At 35.8% G+C, this 27,557-nt stretch overlaps 2 protein-coding genes across 2 annotated transcripts in view; one reads left to right on the top strand and one right to left on the bottom strand.

Moving 5' to 3' along the window:
- LOC149794495 (uncharacterized) overlaps positions 1–27,557 on the bottom strand; it is a 406,758-nt gene that overhangs the window by 214,203 nt on the left and 164,998 nt on the right. The gene's annotated exons all lie outside the window — the stretch shown is intronic.
- On the top strand, positions 14,567–15,133 carry LOC149794497 (histone H1-delta-like). The gene has a single exon (XM_089966581.1). It carries the CDS (start codon positions 14,642–14,644, stop codon positions 15,131–15,133), a length of 492 nt encoding a protein of 163 aa, XP_089822707.1. The 5' UTR covers positions 14,567–14,641.

Raw genomic sequence — 27,557 nt, forward strand, 5'->3', positions numbered from 1 at the left:
TCCCAACCCGGCTTCATCGTGTAACACCTTGTACAAGAATTAACTTAGAGCACAAATATTTCATGGAATCCAAATAATTTGAAGAAAACAAAATAATTACCGTCCCTCCCCCCCCAAAAAAAAACAACAAAAGAAATGGTCATATCATAAAACACTGACTTTGTAAGTGTTATGGCAAGAATGACTCATCTTTCAATACACATTAATAATGATTCTAGCAACCGGGCAAAACAGATGCCCGGATGTGGCTCAGTCCATAGGAAAAAAATTGTTACATATTATTTGTCAAGTACTCCAAATATGGCATTGATTTCACTGTATGAAATCTCCGGTGGCGTAGTGGTTACATCGTCCTATTCAAATGCGGGAGGTCGTGGGTTCGACCCCGGTCGAGTCATACCAAAGACTTACAAAAAATGGTACTGAAGGTTACCTAGCTAGGCGCTCAGCATTTAGAAGTTAGTGTTAGAACTGGTCGGAATGGTGTGAGGATAATGTGTCTGGGTGGGATATCATGCTAAATGTGTGAGGCATGGTGCCCCAGTGCTAGACATCACTATAAACTGATACACTGCAGACATCATATCAATATGACTAATATAATGTTAAAGCTACGTTAAAAATCCTAATCACAGACATACAGTCACTTTATGATTTTTACTGTAAGAAAGAACAAAAAATGTTTCATCAACTCTTACTGATTCTGAATCAAAGTCAGGAACTTTATCAGCGTTAGGCACAAAGTTTATAGTATTAGGTTTTTTACAGGAAAACAGGAAAACTTAATTTATGGAAATGTCAAAATCTAGTGAATAAAGTTACATTACAAAAGCATGCAATGGAATTAAAAAATAAAACTAACAAACAAACAATTACATAAAAAAATCAAATATAAATTAAATAAAATATGCATAACTATATATATGTTAATAATTTTGTGCGAAAGTGGAGGGTCAACTTTTAGTATCAATTGAACATACACCATACCATGAAGTGGCGAAATGGAACAAAAAGTCTGGATGATTTCATATCCAAGGCCAAACAACTTCAGTCCCTCAGTACAATTCACGGCATAAGTCTCATCTCAAACAACGTCATCATGGACACAACAACCAGACTTGTAGAAAACAAACTCCATATAAACGTCTACTCGAAACCAACCGACAAACACCATTATCTCCTCCTCGTTGTATAAATGTAATTCTAAATTTCTTTTAAAACACACGTTCAACAAAATATTTGATCCTGGACTAAATATTTATTTCGACAATTGGATATGACACACACGTGTCGTGCAGACCAACGCACGTCATCAATCGTTGTCCCCTGTTTATAGAAATGCAAATTTATAAAATATTTCAAAATAGTGCAAGAATGCTTATAATACCAATTTTGAAATAGCACGACTTTGGATTAGTTGCCATTAAAATAGGTTATTTACTGAGTATTGTGAAATATTAAACACGATGCAACCAGGCTCTCTGCCACATGAATGAGGAACCACAATTTATTAATATTCGCTAAATGACCTTCTCATTATATATCTAAAAGCAGCTGTTTTGTTATCTTAAATGACTAATACAAAAAGGCGAACATTTATGATTATTTTATATAGTCTATGTATGAAACACACCACTGAACTGAGTGTGGGATGCTCTCATTGGGCAGTGAACTAAGCTAAGTCTGTTAAAGACCACAGACTGTTGTCTAGCCAAAGAAACACAACACAATATTATTTTACAAAGGACTTTGGAAGTTACCAAAATAATAATTTGCTGACATTAGTTCATTTTTTCTAACTCTATATCTGAACTATTTTATTTTTGTGAACAAAATTATAAACAAAGCTTATTTGAATGGATCGTTATGTGTATTTAAAGCTATTAATTAGTAACATATCACTTATATAATATTACTATGGAAAATTACCTCCACAGATTTTTAGAAATCGCATGTTCTAAGTTCTCTTCAATCGAACATTAAAAACTTGATTTGGAGAATTGGTGCAAAAGTTTCGTGATGACCTATTTACTGACGTCATCAATATGGTTTCCTTGTTCAAACCATCTTTGACATGTTAACCATCTCTAGTAGTAACTTTGTACCTTGAATCTTGCTGATTTTATTTATTATTTCATTGTGTAATCATTGTACATATATATATATATATATATATATATATATATATATATATATATATATATATATATATATATATATATATATATATATATATATATATATATATATATCAAACATCGTGCAGATTCCACCTAGTTTCTTCTTATTTATGTGTTACCATCTGTTCTAATTTTGTGGCCTTGCAAAAGCAATCGGTAGACTTCGAAAGCGTTTTGGCTTGTTTTACTCCAGCTTTGCACTGTTGTTATTCATAGTTTTTATGTCTTTTCTTGCCCGGGTCAACACTATCTTGTTTCATCGATTGCCGTTTTACAGAACGACATTTGCCGTGTGATTTCTCACATGTACATAGTTCTATATGGAAGAGAAACACAAACTTGATACATTGAAATATCATGATCCAATATTAACATTTTCATACGCAAGAGATATGCAAAAAGCAAACAAATATATTGTCTCTCACAATATGCTGAATAACGAATTTTCCATTTTAGTTATACAGTATTTGTCAGAACCAGGACTCCATAATGATATAGATAAATGATCACGTTGGAAAGATTATTTTATTCAAAACATGGTTAAAATGCTATTAGTCCTACCGTTGACTCACCTATTCCTGCCTTTAATTCCACTGATTATTCTTCAAAATATTGTTGATTCTAAGCCATGTACATATTTGAAAACATTACTCTGCGACGCTAACGCTAACGCATGGTGTAGCCACCTTTAGAGGAAGCTGTTATTAGCCAAGTCAAACTGTAATAAATACATGTAAGCATGTCACCACATCAATCTCATCTTGAGGTTGCAGTTAAAATCATACAATTCCTACTGTCCGTAATGAAAGCAACATTTTGAGAAAACATTTCCATGGCGTACATCAGTGCCTACGATTCACAGTTTAAATATTATTTCTATAGGTGAGTTTCCTGAACAAATATGTTATGAACTGAATATTAATACATATTAAGTCTGTCAAAATGTTGAGCTAAATGCTCTAACATTCGACGGCATTCTGTGCCAAATGAATGAGCTCCTAATATTTGATAATATTGAATCAATAAACTGTTTTATTATATACCACAAATGAAGCATATGAATCGTTATGTTATCATATTGGAACTATATAACCAAACTCTAAATATTATTGGAACATGTTATTTATCATTTTAGATGAGATTCATTCTATGAATGAAACACATTACTCTACTGCTATGGGTTATTCTTATTCGACAATAAACTTCTCTAAGTGTGTTAAATAGCTTGAGCTGTTATCTAGCACATGCAATACAAGGAAATATTGTTATTCCTCAAGAAAGTATCACAATTCACATATTTCAGAAAGCAGTTCGTTCCTATTCTTCAAATTCAGGGTCTTATCTATTACATTCCTGAACGAAAATTGCAAACAAAAGCCCAATATAGAATATAGTTTAAAGTGTCTTTGAAATATTTATTTGTAAGAAGTCGATTATGTAATGCTACTTTAGAACATGACTAATACTGGTTATACGGAATCGCCAATTTAAGACAATTTTAAATCCTTTAGAAAAATTGTAACTGGCAGATTGGATATAGCATCAAGGTTTCGTGCTGACCAACACACGCCATTAATCAGAGTCCTTTGTTTTAACCATTTATTCCACGTGAGCACTTAATACGTAAGAGTAACAAAATCCTACCTCGTTAAATATTGCTAATTGTATCTAATGGTTCTTTTGTATCGTCACATTACATTTCCTTTTGTGCTTTTTTTTTAGTTTTATTTGTGAAATCATTTATCGGGACTTTGTAACCTTGCAAATGTAATCGACTGGCTTCCTCCTCGGGTGGTTTCACGCCAGTTATGCACTATTGTATATCAATTTTTATCATTGTCTTGATATATTCGATCTTGTTTGATCTAGCGAAGTGAACAGTTTATTATGTGTTGAAAAGACAAGGATAAAAGACAAATTGATTATACGAAGCATCTTGACGCAAAAAAATGCAGTAATGACAAACACATCAAGCTCATCCAATATGCAAATAGATGATACATATTTATTTTTAATTTACAAGTAAATCATGTATGCATCAAACATCAAATTAGTATAAAATAAAAAAACACCATTTAGTATTGTTTTATTTTTATTGAAAACTTCTTTGACATATTTTGTTACAAAATATTTATCATCTTCAAAGAACAGTTTGGATATACCAAGATGGAAGCCTATTGGTGTCAAATAAAAATAACAGAGATAAGCAGAAATATCCCGACACTCTCGATATTTACAGATTTTCCAAGACAAATTGAGTTTTTACTATGATTTAGCTGTTACATTAATCGTGAACACTTAAAACATTTTCCTCCAACTTTCAAGTTTTATCTTCCAATACCGAGGGAAAAAGCTCACAAGATCCGGTTTGTGTTTAAATTCCACACTCGTATAAAATTTCTAGTTGTTGTTTTTAATTTTTTATGACCATAAAGGTGGAAATTGTAGTTCTCTGCTATTCGAAATTTGTATAGTTTTATGGAATATGCGATATTATTTTTAAATTTGCATTGCTATTTGCATTGCTATTTTCCCGAAAGCTTAACATGCTGTCAAAAGGTTCATGTTGAAATGGATTAGTAAGATGCGTACTCGAGTATGTCTGAAATTAAATCTACGCGAGTCCAATGAGAAACTTAGTTTCTTTTCTGTCTAGCCTGCTAAGTTCAAATTTAGCGATAAATGTCTATATGGTTATCTCCGCATACAGTGTTCGTGACTGATAAGGATAAGTTTCACTAAATGGAAACAACTCCGACACCCCCACATTCTTAGCATTCAATTATCAGTATACCTAAAATATTCTAACTGTGACAATTAACAAACGTATAACTCTGGTCAAAAGTTTCATCAAAGCGGTATAGTCCTACCTTCGTATCTCTCTTATTCGTGTCACACATTACATTTAAAGACTTTGTTGGCATTAAGCCTAGAACAGGAGATATCTCCATCACTATGTGACACATGCACACGTTGTGGACACCATTAGAGGAAGCTGCTATTAGCCATGCAAAACGAATCTAGCCAAGAAAGACATCTCATCAGTTTCATCTTGCTCGTGTAGGTACCATCATAATATTGATATTGTTTCTAATAAATGCAAATGTATGCGAACATATTTCCACATCGTACGGCAATGTCTACAATAAACAGTTTACATGGTATGCCTATGGGTGACTTGATAATATGAATACATTATTAACTGAGCATTGATAAATAGTGTGCCTGAGATAATGTGGTGATTAATGCCCGAGCTGGCGGTAGCATTCTAAACAGTTTAAATAGTATGCCTACAGGTTAATTACCAAAAGGAACATGTTATTAACTGATTATTGATAAATATTGTGCCTGAGATAATGTGGTGCTTAACGCCCGAGCTTGTGATGTCATTCTATGCCATATGAACGAGGGACTAAACTATGATATAGTATAATAAATAACATTATTATTATATACCTAAAGGAAATCATTCCGTTATTGTATTTCACATGCATGAGGGCAAAATATTTGTTCATATTCAATAAACATTTGTATTATATACCTGAAATCAAGCATGCCATTCGTTATTTTATGTTATTGGAACACAAACGCTATACAATTTATTTCAAATTGAATTGACCCTTTCACATGTTTTAGATTATATGAGTGAAACAAACTACTCTACTGCTAAAGGATTATTCTCAACAGGCAGTAAATTAAGTTTCGTAAAGAGATTGCGCTACTCTATATCCCAGGAAATGCAAGGAAATATTACCATTTATAATATATGAATGATATTAACCCTCCTACATATAAATTACATAAATCAATCTGCAATCCTAGATCATAATGTTGACACCTATAAAGGAAGCTGTTATTAGGCTTGCAAGAACAAAATAAGTTCAGGCAAATATAACATTAGGCTCATCTTGATAGTTTAGGTAAAATCACATAATTGCTACTGTTTCTAACAAATGAAACTATAAAAAGGTAATAGTACCAGATGGTACACAAATGTCCAAGATACGCAATATAAATATCATAGCTATGTTGAATTGCCAATAAGAATAGTTTAGAAACTCAGAATAGTATTTAATTGTGTCGCCTTATTTCATTTGTATTCCTGTTTATTTATGGTTACTTTTGTGCAACCGTTTTTCGTGATATTATGACCTTGGAAAATATTATGGTAGATTCCGAAAGGGCTTCAGCTGGTTTCACACTAGTCTTGCACTGATGTTTTTAAATTTGTAATTCAAATCCATTATTTATATTACCCAACTTACTTGCGTCGTCAATCGAGGTCCTTTGTGATAACAGTATATACTACACTGAAGGGTAGCAACAATTTAAATCGTTCAATATTGGTGCTTTTATTTATAATTTGTGGGTCGTTATAGAAATTGTGTTCCTGTGTTTTTTTTTTTTCTGATATAATGTGTAATCATCTTGCGTAACATTTTGAATTTGTGCCCTTGAAAAATTAATCGGTTGATTGCGGAAACAGTTTTGCTTTTTTTCAGAATAGTTTTGCACCGTTATTTTCAGTTTTTGTAATCATATGTTATTTACCGGCACATAGTGATATCGTCTTCATGATTTGTAACCTTGCATATATCGCTATGTTTTCTGACAAAAAGGTAATTCAATTGATCTATGGAGCAATATAATGAAAAAGAAAGCAATATTGGCAGCATATGTAAGCGAAAGAATATGCCGACAGAATACATGTTTTCTTTTGTTAATAAAAGTATCATGTTCTTTTCCTTTATAAATATCCGTATGATGCAAACCGGATAACAGTATATTTAATTGGTGATGTAGAAACCATGGCGTGACGATTTTAATACTTATCAACTCATGTATGCGTTCAACAAATGGAATTAGCCGTGAAAAATAAACAGAACAGGTAATTATTTCCCTTTAGATAAGTCATTAAAATGTTTCATTAGAAAGTAATTTGTATTGTCGTAGAGTAGTTATGAAGTATAAATACGCGAACCTATTAGTCATATAAAAATAGCACTAATAAGCAGACACTTCGAGACGAAAATACCGAAATGTCGAATGACGCTGGATATCTTGAGATATTTCTTGACAATTCTAATTTTTGCTAGTTTTACTGGTACATTAATCATCATCATTTTCCACAAACATTTGAACTTTATCGTGCAATATGAATTAAAAACCAAGGAAAGTATATATTTTATTGAACGTTCAGGTTTGTTTAAATAATCCGATTTGTTATGTTTATATGGTTTAATGCCCGTAACATTCGAAATTTAGAGTTTTCTTCTCTAAGTTGTAGAGTCTTGTAGAAAATAACTTTATACGTGGATTTTATTCTTCATGAACATTTTACAGATTTATTTAGATTCTGATCTGAAACTGATTCTCTATTCTATGTAGGATGTTAATCTTAAATTCAACGATAAGTGTCCACATGGTTATCTTCACATAGGCTGCACGTGACTGAAAAGGGTCAGGATTACATATTAAAAGTGTTAAAAAAACCCACTTACCCAATTATTAAAGCAGTTTTGCTCCAATTTCTGACTAAGCTGCTCGTGTTATAAATTCCACTGTGTAATGTTATCATTTTGTTGATACATATGATAATACATACGAGTTATATACATTATTTTTTGCGCGATTTCATGCAGTGGACAATCTTAGATGATAATGATATTAGGCTCGCAACAAGAGAAGATATACAGGCAAGCGAGAAACAGCATAAATCGGATGCTGATGTTATACAAACACTACTGCCTCTACCAATATGAAACTTTAAAAAGGTATTACTGGCACGTTCACTGTTGCATAATGTATGCCATTTATGTATTATGACTAATGGTGGGTTAACAATAGGAATATGTTATTATGTACTATTATTATTATCCTGTTTCCTCATAGTACTGTGTTTAGACTTTTTTTTGTTTCATTTGTGTAGTCGTTTTTCTTGACTTTGTGGCGTTGAAAACGGAATTAGCAGATATCGACATACTTTCGGCCCGTTTCACAATATTTGCTTCTCAGTTTTTCATTCACATGAATTTGTCCATGACCAAAACGATCTTTCGTGATCCTGTGCCCTTGTATATCATGTTATTTCTTGTGTGACTTGTATCATGCCAATATTTGTGTGCATACAGTCATAGATAAAAACAAAATGATATATGAAGCGGCATGATGCAGAATAATGCAATATTGACAACATGTTCAATCGCGAACTATATGCAAACTACAGACAAATATCTATATCGACAAAGTATTTTGTTTAAGGTATGTTCCTTCTCTTGATAAAATGGTTTTTGATACTCGACCACATAAGAATTTATTTAATTCATCAAGCGCAAAACAATAATGTCATGTCTGCGTACCAAATACGGAATTAGTGAAGACCCAATGAGCATCAAATGTTATTTTAATATTTTAATTAGAAACGTCGTCCCCATGGTTTATCATACAATTTGAATCATTTTGGAATGAAGAATTTGAGTTGTTTTGACAATTGTTTGTGGGTTTGACCAATAGTAGAAACTAAGAATTTTCCTTGAATGTTCTTTTCCAGGAAGGTAGCTATAATTCAATTCTTAGTGCAAATTTCAGATTTAATTTAAAATTTGGAATTGTTATGCTTATTTCACTCTGTTCATGTACTGCAAGTTTCGAGTTCTCTTGTGTTCCAAAGTTGTAAAGTTATATGGAAAATGTGAGGTTAAATTTTCATTCGTAGCATTATTTTTCTTGATATCTGAAAAAAGCCATGTTGAAACAAACTGTTAAGGTACTTACATTCGTTTGACTTCATTTTATCAGTCTAATGCGAAACTGATTCTCTTCTCCATGTCGCATCCATATCTTACGTTCAGCGATAAGTGTTTATGTGGTTATATTCACATAGGTAGCTCCTGACTGATAAGCGTCATGTTTCGCTAGTTCAAAACTAGTAAACCTCCTCTATCCGTGAATGCGTATTTTTTACCATTAATAGTGACATTAATTATCATACATTTGGCATATATACGAACCGCGCAGGTGACTAAACTAGATAGAGAGTGCCAATTGGATGCGGGATGGTGGCAGTTTCGAAGACAAAAAGACTTCACACATAGTTATAACAGCTGCATCGCTAGTTGGTCAGCCTTAAGAGGTTAGTTTTAGGACTTAACTGACTGCCACATTGTAGACATCACAGGAATACGACGAAATTGTTTACAAGACAGGCTCAAATCCAAACTACACACACACACACGCACAAACAAACGCACACACACACATGCGTGTATTCATATACTTGTGAGGATCTTGATATATGACAACATTTAGAGGTCCATAAAAAGGAATGAATGTACATGTTAGAAATTTGAAACTAAGCTTAACTGTTAGCCAGGCAATATCTGTATCACTTCAGTTTTGCCGTATACTTTTTAAAACATTATGAGAACTACTCTTACTGTACTATCATTGTATGGACGTCATTGTGAATACCAATTACACACAATCAAAGACTCCTTCAACCTAAGAACCTGAAATTTTTATTTTTTGGTGCCTGTTCTGCAAAAACGTGTGAAGATATGTATTTAAAAGCTTAGGAGCTAATTTGTCTGCAATTTAAACTAAATACAGACAGATACACGAGCTTTAGTGTTCAAATCTCATTCAAAAATATATGTTTCAGTTATTTTGCCAAAAGCAAAACCTCAGGCTCTGTTTTGCAACTTTGTAACCTCTTTTATTGACACAATCAAAAATTACCATCCAGTTGGTAAATATGAAAGCATTATAGCAAAAATATGCATCAAGTCTAGATAGTACAAAATAAAAACATAAGAATATAAAACATATCTAAATTGACAATTTATCTATTAAAATAAAAGATGTAATTTCCAAAAATGTAGGTCGACACCAAAGCAACACAAATGTCATAAATCAGTTTGCCCAATGCAAATTCACTGAAAAATGGAGTTGCCTTTGGGAAATCTACGATTGACTCATTAGATTACAATATGTCACAACTGAAGTTTAAATATTAGGCAGAATAAAACGGGAAGTTATACAAATTGCGTTCCATTCCTTCTACAGGTAATTTTATGTTGTTTATACCTTAAAATCATATGCCCACAATTAAAGTTATCAAAAAGATGTGTGTAAATAATAAATGAAGATACATATGTACGCGATGAGGAAAAGAAGGGTTCGAATGCACACACACACACACACACACACACACACACATATATATATATATATATATATATATATATATATAGATATATATATATATATATATATATATATATATATAGATATATATATATATATATATATATATATATATATATATATATATATATATATATATATATATATATATATATATATATATATACATACATACATACATATGCATTTGTATATATATGCATGTGTATAAACATACATAAATATATTATGGTTCTGAAATATTTAGAATTAGGATAGTATCGATATAAAGATGGGGTAGGTTAGAAACTTTGAACTGAAACATTAAATATTTTTATATTTTTTATAAAGGGTTCATCCGATTTGCTTTTGGAACTGTTATTAAATTCACTTTACTGCGCCTCGATATGGTACCAGATCAACAAGTACAGTAATGAAAGCTAGACTTTATGGAATAATATTTTTGTCCTTAAAAAATTTGCTTAACAATAATCATCTAATCACCATGAATTCAGCGAAATGCATTTAAACTCTCTCTGACGAGCTGACTTTTGTGCAGATACCTACACTTATTTTAATTCCTTGACTTCGTTTTTTCAAACAATACAGAGCTATCAGAGGGGCCCGAGTGGCCGATTGGTCTAAAACGCTCTCCGTTACGGATCACTGCCATCTCACCTCTGTCTGCATGGGTTCGAATCTCGGATTCAGCCAATGTGGGATGTGAGAAAGCTTGCCGGTAGCTTCTCGTGGGTCGGTGGTTCTTTCCGGGGTTTTCCCGGGTTCTTCCTCCACCATTAATACTGGCCGCCATGTATAGCCTATCGTGTGCTGAAAAATGGCGTTCAACCCTGAAATAACAACAACAACAATAACAACAGAGTTATCAGCATTCTGTAATTTTCACGTAAACAATCATACAATAGATGATAAAAACAGATTGGGTTGCTAGTGTTTAGGTTGATTGATTAAGCATTTAAAGAAATATAAATGGCTATAATAATTATGGAAACGTGTTTTATTAAGCATGCCTGTAAAATAAATCTCACACGAGTTACATTATTAACATCAAAATAATATTTGAGAAACCGATTGTTTAGGGTCAGGGATCTCGGCATATAATGCAGCCCGCAATCATTCCATGGTTGTGTTAGGGCTTGAAGTCCGCGTACCACGAGATGTGTACATTTTTCATCAAAGGAAAAATAGGCTTGTCGAACATCCTTTTAATGAAAAATGTATGCGAGATACGAGTGGTTTATAATTATACAGCGTACATAATGTACATGTATTATATTTATATCACATGCAAATACATCTGTTTGCAGCATGTGCCTTTTGTTGTTTCTATTTAAAATCCCCTTCGAAAGTTTATAAGCTGATTGTGTTCGTTTTGAGTTTATATCACTTACATTGATACAATCAATATAAGACACATTTATGATTTAAAAGTGAAAGATTGAAAGAAAGGAGATCACTACAAACACATGCTTAGCTCAATCGTTGACATGAACGATCACCCCTTCACGGACCAAGATATGGAAATTAGTGTGGAACAGAATACAAGCGAAATGATGAAAAATTAAGAGGTACTTAAAAGATTTTAGTATAATTACAGTTGATCTAAATCATTATTCTGCGTTAATAAGAGTACTAACGACCATAAACTCTCTTTCTGTTTCTCTGCCTCTCCCTTTGGTTGGCTTGAATGAACTTTTAACATCATTCATAAGTGGATTTTAGAATATTATAATATGTTTAAAAAAACAACAACTAAACATTAAATACACAACAGTATGGACCGCGCCGGTGGACTAGTGGTTAATGCGTCCGCGTCGGACGCGGAAGGTCACGGGTTCGAACACCGGCCAAATTGTACCAAAGACTTATAAAAATGTAAATGCTACCTCTCTAGGCGCTCGTCATTAAGAGGTTAGTGTTAGGACTGGTCGGCCTGGTGTCAGGATAATACGACTGACGCAGGTGAGTGTGCTACATGTCTGAAGAATGGTTACCCAGTGCAACACATCACTATAAGTTACCACATTGCATATATCGTTGCAATATGATTTAAACTTGCTAAGGTTACGTTAAAAATTCAGATCACCAGCTCAAATCATAGTACATGTATGACCATCATGTAACCAAAAAATATACCGTATAATGTCGACAGGGTTTGTAACTTTCTCACTTTGATTACATAAATCGCAAGGCAAGTGCACACATACCGTTACAACGAACCATATTCTTGCATGTTACATGGTTTCAGTTCAATTTCAAGGTTTTCATGAATCCCGAATTCTTTATTTCCCTCACTCCATGTTTCTGAGTACGGAAAGCAGAAAGGATTGCAATGAAATTGTGCATTCATTTAGAAAACGGGGATTATTAATATTTTTGTGGTTATTATCATACGTCACTAGTAATTAAAACGTAGATAGAGGCAAATGAGCCGTTGCAAGAACGTTTATATATGCATCTGATTGCTTCATGGGCGGATCGCAAATTGATATACCAACAGTACTGGCATATAAAATTGATTTATACCAACACTACAAAAGCCATGTTATTATATCTGCTTTTAAACTTCTTCAAATGTTCATGTTATGTCACGGATTACAAAAGGGAAATTATACACTTTAACAAGGATAGTCTGATTATAGAAACTCTGGACCATTATGTAAAAGAAGACTGCGATATCTTTTATCACACACAATGGTGATGATATATGTCGTACGTTTCTTCCGTGGATGGATGGATGACCCACCCACTTTGACTGCATTTGTGTCAGCGTGTTTAGGTTCGTAAGGTAGCATAGTAGGTATTAATGTAATAGAATGTAATGCAACGTAATTTATTATAATGTAATGTATTGTATTGTATTGTATTATAATTTGTTGTATTGTATTTTAATCTGATGTATGGTCTGGTATTGTTTTGTACTGCATTATATTTTGTTACATTTTATTTCATTGTATTGTATTATATTGTATTGTAATATTGTATGTGATTGCATTTTATGTTACTGAATGGTATGGGATATTTTGCATAATGCATTGCATTGCATTGCATTTGACTTTAATCCATAGCACAGCATAGTTTTGGTCTGTGTCATGTTTAAATGTAAAAGAAACTATCGTATTTTCATATATGATATTGGCGTGGATTACATAGTATATTGTTGTTTTTGTGGTTAGTATATAGAAATGTCACAAGTTATGATTTTTACTTGTAATCCTACGTTACTGATAACCAGTGTAATAGGTAATAATATCTTGTGTTGAAGAACGACGATCGATTTCGGTTTGACTCACTGAGCAACACTGGTTGTACGTTTTACACGTTTAAAGACTGCTCGAACTTGTCACGAAAATTGTTATGTTAGTGTTTTTCTTGTTTTGATTTTACAGGAACTGTGTATGTTACTATGAAGAGGCAATTGTACGTAATGGAGTAGTTGAGGTAAGATGTGGTTGCTACTTCTTACCGTAAATTTTAGTTAAGGATAATTAACAATCTTAACTATGTCTACTCTCCGTGTATCATGGTTTTGTATAACTACATGTAGTGTCGAGCGATAGACAGTGAGATATACACACAGTTTTTTGCTCTCCATGATGTATATCATAACAGTTTGGTAATGATGTTTATTGTGTTTTATACCTATTTTAACAATGCTTTGTACTTGAAAGTATGTGCATGATTTACACTGAAGTTGAAAATAGTACCTTGGGGGATGGATCTTACACCTTTACAATATATACACATCGCATGTATTCGCATCAATTTAAAACAAATTTGTCTAAAAGATTATCAAATGAAAACTCTTAGCTTCCTCGTCACAGACATATTCTCCTTTTAAGTTGTATTTCAAGTTTTTAACGAAGAATATGGATAATTCGACATCAATTCTTCGCAGAGAAATATTCGAGGTAAGTATAATTGCATTTTAAAGCACGTATATGGTGTTCTGTGCAAGGAAGAGAGCGTGAACTTATGGTTGAGAAACACATTTTGCATCACAATTTTTAGCAAGAGGTTTTCTCTACAGCATGGATGTTTTCAATCACGTCCGCGCGCTGGTGTATGTACACTATAGGTGACTCTGTGTTAACTTGTTATTCTGTAAGTGCCCGTTATTCATATCGGACGTTTTCATAATGGTAGATACCTCAACAGTTCCAGCTCCAGCCACCGTTGCTCCTGTGGCATCAAAGTCACCAAAGAAAAAGTCTACTAAGCCAAAGATACCGGCTAACCACCTCAAGTACATTGATATGGTGCAAGACGCTATCAGCAACCTAAAAGAGAGGGGTGGCTCATCAAGACAGGCTATGATGAAGTACATCGCTGCTAACTACAAGGTGTGTAACAACCAAGCCCTCGTCAACTCACGTCTTAAAGTTGCTCTCAAGGGTGGTGTGAAGGATGGTGTTCTTAAACATGCCAAGGGTACTGGAGCCTCAGGGTCCTTCACGCTACGTGCCAAACCGGAGAAGAAAGTCGCTAAGAAAAAGGCAGTCAAGAATCCCAAGGCGAAGAAGCTGAATGCAGCTACTAAAGAGCCCAAGGCCAATAGTCCCAAGAAAAAGAAGGTATTCAAGAAAACAGCTGGCGAGAAAAAGGCCGCTAAACCAAAGAAGGCAAAGACCCCCAAGAAGGCGAAGGCAGCTAAACCGAAGAAGGCCAAGTCTCCCAGGAAGTCTAAAACCGCTAAGCCGAAGAACGCAGCAAAGACCCCAAAGAAGAAGGCAGCCGCCAAGCAGTAAAGCAAGACACCTTTGATTGCTTTGGAAGTGAATACAAAGGTCATTTTCAGGACCACTTTAATATCCTAGAAATGATTGGCTATCACATTGTCCTAGCCCATTAGTAGGGAGTATGTTACTGAGGGTGTTATTTATGAAGAAGATGGTCGTTGTTTTTTCACCTGTCTAGTTTGTAAACATCGCATGTATATCATTTTGATGACCCATGACATTCCATATATACCCTTATTTTACCGTTATTTTTGCGTTGCTATGTCAGGTACTTTGGCTGTACTTGTATGCAGATTGTTGGTGTGAAGAGATGAGAAAAAAGGGGTGTTCGTAGCTGTCATGTGACAGTGATGGTATAGTATTGTATTGTATTGTATTGTATTATGTTGTCATGTCATTTCTCTGTATGCAACAATGTTATCAATTCTTTATCTGCATGATCAACTAACTAAAGTTATGTATTGAGGGGCGAGCCAGACAGACATGCAGATGATGAAAAATAAAAGTAGCGTGCACTGTTCATCAAGTGCGATCTGTTGATGGGTATGCTCCTCAGGCAAATTATTACTTTGAGATTTCTGGGTGAGACTGGTATTGATTTGTTTGATCTACACATTTATTTTGTAATTGTTGTCTCACACTTTGCAACTTCATATTTTATTGAACAAGAAGTAGGCCATATTCCACAGAACAACGCATCTAGTCACGTTTTGTTTAGAATCGTAATTTAATTTATATTCCTATGATGTCCTGCGAGTGTCTCTGATCTTAAATCACTATAGCGTGCTTGTAATATTGAAGGTAAAACTTTTGGCACATTGCCACGCTCAAGGCTATTGACTTATCAAGTTTAATATTGGAATTTGTTTGCATCAATACTGGAATTCATTTGAAGAGAAAGACAACCACAATTTCAGAAGAGGATAGAGATTGCGAGAGAGAGAGAGAGAGAGAGAGAGAGAGGGAGAGGGAGAGAGAGAGAAAATATGCAAATCTAGTATGTGTGTATAAGATTTGGGTATTTGTCATAGCTTTAACACATTTTCGGTCATACCACTACAATGTTTGCAGCGTGGCAGTATATATTGATGTCTAGCACTGGGGTATCACGCTGCTGTCCTACCAAACCACATTACCCTAACACTATGAGAACAAATGCCAACATTAAACTCTTAATGCTGAGCACCTAGCACGGAAGCTGTACCATTTGTATATCTTTGGTATGACTCAGCCAGTGTACGAACCAGCAACCTATGCCATCCAGGAGTGATGCTCTAGCCAATAGAACAATGGAGTGGTCTATAGGCTAATATAAATAAAAAAGAAGAGATGAAAATAAAGAGAGAAAATGAAAAAGAGGAAATGCAATTTAGATTAAACAATTAGAACTGAAAAGTGAAAACCAACCCACCCTGTACAAGCACGCCTGAGGAAGTAGATCAATATGGCCAATAGAGCATTGAGATATATCTGTACAAATTGTACATATTTTCAAAACGAATAGAATCTACACTTCAGTATTAATTATGATGTGGTTAATGAATGTATCTTGATGGGTGATTAGTTGGGTTGGTACCTGAGTTGGTATAGGAATTTCACATTAGAAACTAGATAGACCTACATTGCAACAAGAAGGTGCATGCTACTTCTGATTGCTAAAGAGTGAAAAAAAGGCAACATAACAAAGACAAACTTTTCAAAGACTCCTATATTAAGAGGCCATAGTCACAGTCATATACTGAAATCAATAAATTTGTTGAATCAAACAAATCAGTCTGATTTTATTATTGAGAATTATTAGCCATTCATGTTGAAAGGTTCCATATCACCTGTGGGCACGTCTACCAAACCTATCCCGATTAAAATATTAAAGGACACAGGAGCTTCTCAGAGTATAGTATTATCATTGCCTGTATCTGATAGAAAATGTGGTCAGAATGTTCTTATTCAGGATGTAAAGCTTTGTTTTTCCTATCCTGTGTAGTGAACTCATGACCATTGGATTACTAAACGCAATGATCCACTTATTGAGCTGCTATGGCCACCTACTCAATACTGTTTGAAACCAATGGATTAAAAGTAAATAACAGCAGGGAAGAAAAAGGAAAATATTAAATGGTTAAATTACATTATAATTTAATTGAGCCAGATAATATAACACATATTTGAATACATAAAGTAAATGTTCATCTCGACAAAATGTTTAATATAAAAGATGCAACCCAAATAAAGTCGTTTCAGTCAATATGTATGTCTATTTATGATACATATTTGAGTTAAATGTTAGCTAAAGGACATATATATGGATACAACAAAATTCCAGAATAATCAGACAGACTTTGGATAGTACAATGACAACATCATCCTTCAAACTATTTTTAACAATAATGAGAAATATTGGATTGCAAAGGGAAGAAAAAATTATCAATATGTAAATTGTGGTCACTAAAATCAAAGTGGTTATAACTAAAACCAATTAACTGGAATGCCATGTATTCAAGCTGAATGTCATTTATACCAACACTTTGTGCTTTACATCATTTGATTATTTATAGGACCATTTATCAACCCCAATGTTGATATCTTCCAAGGAGTCATGATAATCAGTATTGGGTTGCATCAACAACCCATTCACGGTTTTACTGTGCAACAGACGTTAGAAGCATTATAAGAAGCTACTATAAGGGTACCAATCAGTCATACCATGTAATGAATCACCCCTAATACATCCAGGTGATGGATTCATGTACTGCCTGAACAATCACTGATTTATATCATAACCTATCAGCAGTCAACAACGAGGACAAGTTCTCAAGCATCTCTCTCATACAGTCCATATTGATAAACGTGCTCAGATTTACTTCTATATGTGTTAATCATACATCCATGATTCATTTCATCTTACATACTTATATACAGATCAAATAGTGTCACGGAATGGTGTAAAGGTTATTGATTAAATACATGTACTCGGGTTCCGTTTTTTCGCTGTACAACGATACCCGAGGGTGATTATGTATATGGTCTATTGTATTTCGAAATCGTGAGTACGTTTCGTCCTATGCTACGCGTGCAGGGTGCTTTCGATACGGCAAAACGAAAAGTCTAAACGTATAAATACTTTATTGTATGTAAAGGGTCTTTACAATACTAATGGTTTTGTCAGCAAGCGGCCTGCTTAAAGGATTCGCACAACTCCAGCTGTAGGGGTAGGTAATTTCTCGGTCTTAAGTGATGACTAGTGTATTACCATATTTACCTTTGCATGTTTGTTATATAGTTTTCTTTATACAGCATAATGCGTGCATTTCTTTTATTCTTGTTGCGACGTAGTACAGGATTTATATTGATAACGTAAAGCTACATTTTTTAAAGAATTGTTTACTATAGTCTTATCGAGCAGGGTTAGGTTTACTATTGAATCTGTCATTTTGTAATTGCCATAATAATATAATCTTTATAACTTACCATGTATGACGTCCTTACGTTATTATATCTGTATCAAGTTTAGTACACTGTATCGGGTATATTTTCAGCTTTCTGAGGGTAGGAATATCCGGGGTGGCCGGTGTTTGTCTGAGGGTAGGAATATCCGGGGTGTCCGGTGTTGTCTGAGTGTAGAAACGTCCGTTTGTTCGGAGCGTTTAAGGTGCCGGAGTGTCTAATGTCTAGTGTCCGGAGTGTCTAATGTCAGGAGTGACTAAGGTGACCCAACTGTAGAGCCGTCCGGAGGGTCTAATATTTGGAGTGTCAGGAGGGTCTAATGTTCCGAGTGATCATAGTATTCCGAGGGTCCGGAGTCTGTGGCAGTTGTGAAACTGATTCGTAGGAGCTGTGGAGCGAATATGGTGCACGGGTAACGGAGTGTATCTCCATACATGTATTTTATTAACTGTAGGCTAATTTTGGGTTAATAAGACCCAGTGTATCATTCAGGACTGGACAGATAGATGGTATATCCGTTCTTGTGTTTAGCAACATAATTTCGCTACCTGAGCGAATACATTTTTACTATGAGATAAAAGCTTTCATCGTTTACTATTTGAGTGAACTATATTCATCTTTCCATTATTGAATCATTTTTGAATCATTTATCCTGTGATTTTTTTTGTGTTACTGAACTAATTTATTCGTATTTTTATTTCCATCTTTGAATCTGTGCGTTTTATGTTAAATAAATCCAATATTTGGATTATAAATACGCACACATCTTCATAATCTACTGCTCATATAAATCACCACATTAAACCATATATATATATGTGTGTCGTCAAAACGTGTTCTGCTGTCAATCCGAAATATCCCACCCGGGTATCTTGTTACAAATAGGGTATGTGTTATTTCAAAATGTGTTGACCATCATTTCAGTAGATTGAAGAGTTACGGAAGCAGAACTACGCCAAATATGTGAGCACTAAGTGTAAATTTTCTTTTAACAAATTGTTTAATATCTCTTGGTGATCCAAAAATTTATAAAAAAACTAGACTATTTGATTATATTTTTATATACTTCCAGAAGTAAAAAAGGCGCAATGGTAATTTCAGTATGATCAAAGTAATTAGACAAAGAATTATGTATGCAGCAGATATTATTTAGGAAATTTGTGTGTGATTTGAATTTGTAATGTAGCTTTAAACTATTTTCAGTCATATTGCAATGATATCTGCAGTGAGCAAGGTTATGGTGATGCTTGTAATAAGCATTATGCTACAGACGTGTAGCCGCTTGTCCCACTCAGTCACACAGCACTGGCCTTAGGAAATGTGTTGCCCGATTTGGATCATTTTGTTGGGGCCCCCTGGATTTATGTACGCGACCCCTTGTGAACAAGGTATTTAAAAATAATCTGCAAAACAAGTTTTATATGATGTTGAACTTAAAATCGGTCCCATCAGACTAAGACCAACCCTGCAGTCATATTATCCTGACACATGACCATCCAGTTTTAGCACTAACCTCTTAATGCTGAGTGCTAAGCGAGGCAGCTTCTAGTACCATGTTCATAAGTCTTTCGTATGACACGGCCGGGGTTTGAACACACAATCTCCCTCATCCGAGGCAGACACCGTACTCTATGTAAAATAGAAACAATCATGCTACTGTGTTGACAAGATATTCCCTCCTTACACAAAGAGACAAGGTTCTCAACAGATTTCCAAACTAAAGAGTTATTTGACAATTTTAAAATCTCAATGACATTTTATTATGTCCTCTCAAAGGTTGTAATTTGATGTGTTCCTAACACTGCTGTATAAGTGTCTATATTGCAGCTATATTAATGTTCTTTATGCACAAGAAATCATGGTCTAAAAACAGCGGATATAATAACAGTTTCATCCTACCCCATTTTTATGATTCACTGGTTTGAGTCAAAGTCATAAACTCCCAATTCTAGCAGTATGACTGAATTATTGTTAAAGCTATGTCACAAGAACCAAATCACACACAACTCCCTGTTTTCACGAGAATTAATCTATCAATGACAAAACGTTACCATTGAAATATATTACACTAATTATCCCGTTTTGAATTAGTGAAGGTCTCATCATAGATGTCCTTAGAAACTATTTCGATGAGGCAAGCCAACCTCTGCCTAAAACAGTCAGCTACTAAACATGTGTAGGCAATGTGACAAACAGTGGACACCTGCATCAGTAACACTGTTCAGAATACTGTAATGAAGAAGCTATTGTAAACGATTTTATAGGTGGTTCTTTGTTAATGTAAATACCTTTATAATACATTTCATAGCTGTATCAGTGTCCTTTATATTTGTTTTAGGGGCCCCGAGTGGTCAGTATCTAAAGCACTCACCGTTCCTGATCACTGCCATCTCACCTCCATCTCGTGGGTTTGAGTCTAAGGCTCGGCTAATGTGGCTACTTGAGATAGCCTGCCAGCAGCTTATCGTAGGTCGATGATTCTTCCTAGGGTTTTCTAGGGTACTTCCTCCACCAATTATACTGGTCGCCATGTATAGCATATCTTGTGCTGAAAAATGCCATTAAATCCTTCAAAAATAACTTTTACTTTAAAGTCAATTTCCAACAATCCTTTAACATAATATTGATATTTAACTAAAACTGACCTATATACTTTAGTTCCTTTGAAGATAATCATGATAATGGTAAAAATGATAATAAATTTAAATCAAAATCTTCACCAGTAACTTTATGTTTTGTCTATGATTATCTGCACTTCTCGAGGAATGAGTTATGATGGGTACATATGAACATTGCCCATTTTTTTAAAAAAAAAAACGGGTCACAAGCTAAATCTGAGGGTATTTTTTTTAAAATAAGTAAGCAATTTTATTATAATGCATGTACCATCACAAATGTCTCCAAATTTCATTATTATTACTTTCGAAAGAAAATCTCTCTCCAATCAAACTTATGATAAATATAAGACGTTTAGGAATGTTAAAGCGAGTATTTTGTCTCTTTTTTCTGGTAAAATTGACTTTTTTATGTACTACTGTTGTTACTTTTAAACACTGTTTTCTACTAGAGCATATATTACAACAGTGGCTCGTGGAGTAGTAGACGTGTTTGAAGGAGCGAAATTTTTACAAATCGTAACTTTGGGAGCTATATATGTATGGATGATGTCACCAAGATTATTATTTGGGAAATATATATTCGTGTTTAAATATCATCTAGCACTGTATTTGGATAATATGTGTATTTGTTTATGTCACAGGACAGTGACTGATTATGATGTCCAAACAAAGTCAATTGTTAATCATGTGCTAATAATAGCAGGGAATTAACAAATATAATGTAACAAGATAACCGGGTGGGATATCTCGGATTGACAACAGAATGTTTTGACAACACATATATGGTTCAATGTGGTGATTTATATGAGCAGTATATTATGAAGATGTGTGCGAATTTATAATCCAAATATTGGATTTATTTAACATAACATAACATAACATAGTCACTCTTGACATTAGACACTCCGGACACTAGACATTAGACACTCCGGCACCTTAAACGCTCTGGACAAACGGATGTTTATACACTCAGACAACACGGGACACCCCGGATATTCCTACCCACAGAGAACACCGGACACCCCGGATATTCCTACCCTCAGAAAGCTGAAAATATACCCGATACAGTGTACTAAACTTGATACAGACATAATAACGGAAGGACGTCATACATGGTAAGTTATAAAGATTATATTATTATGGCAATTACAAAATGACAGATTCAATAGTAAACCTAACCCTGCTCGATAAGACTATAGTAAACAATTCTTTAAAAAAGGTAGCTTTACATTACCAGTATAAATCCTATACTACGTTGCAACAAGAATACAAAATGCACGCATTATGCTGTATAAAGAAAACTATATAACAAACATGCAAAGGTAAATATGGTAATACACTAGTTATCACTTAAGACCGACAAATTACCTACCCCTACAGCTGGAGTTGTGCGAATCCTTTAAGCAGGCCGCTTGCTGACGAAACCATTAGTATTGTAAAGACCCTTTACATACAGTACAGTATTTATACGTTTAGACTTTTCGTTTTGCCGTATCGAAATCACCTTGCATGTGTGGCATAGGAAGAATCATACTCAGGATTTCGAAATGCAATAGACCATATACATAATCACCCTCGGGTATCGTTGTACAGCGAAAAAAAACGAAACCCGAGTACATGTATTTAATGAATAACATTTACACCATTCCGTGACAATACCTCCCCTCTAAAAAAAGCGGTATCACTTTTAGAACAATCGCGGAATGTGAACAATGAATCATTATTAAAACTTCCAATTTACAGACTGAACGAAATGATCTGCTAATTACACCCTACTAAAAAATCAGCTCCCACATGTTCTGACCCTCGAATTACCTCGATTCGGAAACTGTATGGTTGCAAATACAACGCCCAACGCATCAATCTTGCATTGGTGACATTTGCTTTGTTCAAGTATAAAAGCGGCTGATGGTCCGTTTGCAAGGTAAATTCCCTCCCAAAAAGATACGTATGGAATTTTCCTATTCCCCATGCTAAACCTAGGCACTCCTTTTCAATCACGGAGTACTTTTTCTCTCTAGGGAGCAATTTCCTACTTGCATAAGCAATGGGCAATTTCATCCCCCTTTGCTCCTGTAGCAAAACAGCCCCAAGACCCGTATCAGACGCATCAGTCCTCAGTACAAAAGGTTTATCTATTTCCGGCACTTTAAAATTGGTGCACTTACCAGTTTGTGTTTTAGAGCGTTAAACGCTTTTTCCTGGCATACACCCCATGAAACTTTATTCGGTTGCCCCTTCCTAGTCAAATCCGTTAATAAGCTGGCAATAGCCGAAAAGTTGGGGACGAATTTCCTGTAGAACCCGCTTAGACCTAGAAAATATCTTACTTGATTTTTGTCTCTGGTCTAGGGGCATCCCTGATTGCTCCTATTTTATCTGGATGAGGTTGCAACCGGCCTAGTCCACTTACCAGATGTCCCAAACATTCCAGACTGGAATACCCTATGCTACACTTAGTAGGCCTAACTGAAAGATTTGCAATGTGAAGTCTATCGAACAGATCCCGTAATACCTCAACATGTTCATCCCATGTATGCGTGTAAACAAAGATGTCATCTACAAAGCTGTCGACGTTTTCCGTTCCGTTTAACAGTTTGCGCATGAGACGAACGCACGACGCACCGGCATTGACTAAACCGAAAGGCATAACTTTAAATTGGAAAAGTCCTTTGGGAGTCGCGAATGCCGTTAACTCGCGGACATTATCTGCCAATATCCCTTGCTTAGATCTAATTTGGAAATGTATTTATGACCTGCCAATTTTGAAAATACACTTTCCATATCTGGCATTGGTTCTGCGTCAAATACGGTGATCTTGTTTAATTGCCGAAAGTCGATGCAAAACCGGTTGGTCCCGTCTTTCTTTCTGACTAACACCACGGGGGACGAGTATGGGGAATTTGAAGGTTCGATCAGTCCCTGGTCTAACATTTTCATCACTTCTTGGCTGATTGTCTCCCGTGCATTAAAGGGTATCGGATATCCTTTAATCCTGATAGGCTCAGTGGTATTCAATCTGATCTCGTGTCGAATTAGACCCGTACGGCCTGGTCTGTCCGTGAACACATCTGGGTATTTGGACAAAACCTTCATAATATGTGTACGTTGACCCTCCGATAAATCAGGGCATACATTTATCTGGTCAATACTTTCTTTACCAACGTACATGGGGTATTCAAGGGGTATTTCTGTGCTGGAGACGAATTCCGCTTCCTCACCAGACCTATCTTCTATCACCGCAACGCATACTACATTCAAAATCCCTTTATCAATCGTTTGTCCAGGTCTCGCTACGTAGAGTTTAAGCATATTGGCGTGAAATGTCTTGGACTTCCCCTCCATATCAATGATATAATCCATTTCGCCTTTCACCTGTCTGACTTCATATGGCCCTTTCCATTGGACTAGCAGCTTGTTATTCGTTGGGAGAAGCACCAACACTTGATCGCCTACGTCAAATTTTTTACTCCGAGTTCCTCGGTTGTAGTACTTGGCGTACCTACGACTAGATTTCGCGAGTTCGTCTTGCGCCATTTGACAAGTACTTTCTAATCTTTCGCGCAAATCAACTACGTAATGGTATGTGGTCTTAACTTCTTCGTCCGCGACCTCGTCTGACCACAGTTGGCGAAGTATGCGCATAGGACCCGAACTGTCCTACCGTACAATAATTCAAACGGGGAGAAACCCAAGCTTTCCTGAGGAATCTCACGATATGCGAACAGAAGGGCGTTCAGATATCTATCCCAATCCTTCGGTCTTTTCGCACACATCCTCCGTAACATTTGCTTCAATGTGCCGTTGAATTTCTCGACCAATCCATTGCACATAGGATGGTAAGGTGTTGTGCGTAACTGTTTAAGGGACAACAACCTACTAATTTCTGCCATGAGATCTGAGGTGAATTGCGCTTCACAATCCGTAAGAACCTCTTCGGGCACTCCGACCCTGCTGAAAATGTCTACGAGCGCTTCGGCTACACGTTCGGTTTCAATTTATGGCAAAGCTATGGCTTCAGGATATATGGTAGCGTAATCTACCAGTGTCAAGATGTATCGGTTTTTCCGATCTGTATGTGGAAATATTGGCCCTACAATGTCGATGGCTACTCTTTTGAACGGAGTATCTATCAAGGGCATCTGACCTAACGGTGCTCTAGTTACCCTGCCCTTAGAGATCGTCTTCTGGCAAACGTCGCACGAGCGACAGAACCGCGCTACGTCGCTATTGACGCTAGTCCAATACAATTCTCTTAATACCCTATCCGTAGTTTTCTTTACGCCTAAATGACCTGCCGTACTCGACTCGTGCGCGACCTTTAGTACATGTGACCTGAATTTCTGGGGAACCACTAGTTGCAAGAACTTCCTATCCGATGTAGAGTATTCCCTGTACATTAAACCCTTTCGAGTAAGGAATTTAGAGGAACCCCCGTTCTTACACTTTCTCACGGTACCCGTTAATGCTTTCTCAGAGGTGGAACGTAAAGACGCGTCACGTTTTTGCTCATTTTGAAATTCTTCGCGGGATATATCAGTAATGGCTTCCGGTACTTTTAACTTATGCAAAGGTTTATTTTCCTCCTTTACCTGAGCCCTAGTTTGCACTGCTTGGATGATAGGGAATCGGAAATCTGCTATGGCTGGGAGTCTAGAACCCGGTACATTGCCAATCGTAAGTTCATAGATCGGGTTGGCTATGCATAAAGCTTCCACAGTCCGAGTCAAAAAAGGCGTTTCTATCATTATCCTTGCAACTGGAACGTGGTCGATTTGTCTGGTCAAGTAACATGCAAGGTGATTTAAACCCAAGCAATTGATCATCGCGGACTAGGCTCCGTTTCACGACTACAGTAGTGCACCCCGTGTCTCGTAGAACAGTGACTTCTTGTCCGTTGACAGTGCCGTTTGCGGTCGGCACCCGTGCCTCTGGAAAAATACACGTGCCGATTGATTGGATCACATCGCGACTGGTCTCTGAACGCACCACCGGTTCACGCACCGCTTCCCGCTTAACTTGCTGGGAAACATTGAGTTTTCCATTTACCGATCATCTGCCTCTAATGGCTACCGCGACTTTCTGGACTAGTCCCTTCCGCTTAGGACAATAGTGGGAGATATGACCCACTTCCTTGCAAATGAAACACTGCGTGTCACTCTGCTTCCCCTGGTTACTCCTACCAGATTTATCAGGTTCCCTGGGTTTTCTGTCTTTGACCTGATTCCCACCTTTGACATCTCGCGTGATGACATTGTATCAACCTCCCCGAGCTTCCGCAAACAAATCCGCCTGTGTGGCCATTTCATGTATATTTGTGAAGGACCTTTCCTTCAAGAATAAATATAACTCCTTGCCACAAGTTGTTAACAGTTGGTCACGAAGCAAGAAATCGATAAGACCCTCAAATGTCCTGACGACTTTACCACATTCCACCCATCGCTGCAAATAATTGCAAGTCCTACTGAAGAACTGGGTGAATGTTTCGCCTCTCTCGGGTTTGCTATACTTAAACTTCTTGCGAAACCCTTGCTCGGTTAGTTCATATTTCTTGAGAAGTGCCTCTTTCAACACGAGGTAACTGAGCGAATCGGCCGTGGATAAACGCGAATACACGTCTAACGCTTTACCTTTCAATAACGCGCTAAGATGGAGCGGCCAATCGTCTTTCTTCCATTTTTGTACCGTAGCATACCTCTCAAACCTATTTAGATAACTATCCATATTATCTGTATCTTCTTCAAATGGGGGTAGTTTCGGACCTCTCAGTTTATCATGTTCCCCCTATTTTTTAGCTTGCACTAATTCACAGCTTCTTAGATATTCCTTCTGCCCATTTCTATCTTCCATCTCCAAAGTTTCTAACCTTACCTGTTTTTCCCTTTCTAACTTCTCCCTCTCTGCTTCCCTTTCCCATTCTATCCTTTCTCTCTCAGCCTGTTTCTCTAGTTCAGTCTTACCCTTCTCTAATTCTATCCTTTCCCTCTCAGCCTGTTTCTCTAGTTCAATCTTACCCTTCTCTAATTCTATCATTTCCTTCCTGGTTTCCCTTTCTAATTCCCTCTCCTTTAAACTTTGGTCCCTCTCCCGGGCTTGTTCTTCATGAACGAAATTTCTAAGGGACTCCCCCTCATAAACAAACTGTTTCCCCAGTTCTACCAGTTCTTTCATAGAAGACATTTCAAAAGTTTGGTGGTGCAGTTTTAAACAAAACACATAATTACCACAAACCGTTTTTTCTTTCTCGAAATGCAACACAAATATTAAATAAATCCAAAAAATAAAGTAATATTAGGCATCTACCTAACCTCGGTGCTTTGTCAAGCGCGTCTGAAACACACAAAAAGCATACAAATATAATAAAACAATTT

The sequence above is a fragment of the Sinohyriopsis cumingii genome, chromosome 8, assembly GCF_028554795.1.
Source record: "Sinohyriopsis cumingii isolate HCF-2022 chromosome 8, ASM2855479v2, whole genome shotgun sequence".
NCBI classification, from domain to species: domain Eukaryota; kingdom Metazoa; phylum Mollusca; class Bivalvia; order Unionida; family Unionidae; genus Sinohyriopsis; species Sinohyriopsis cumingii.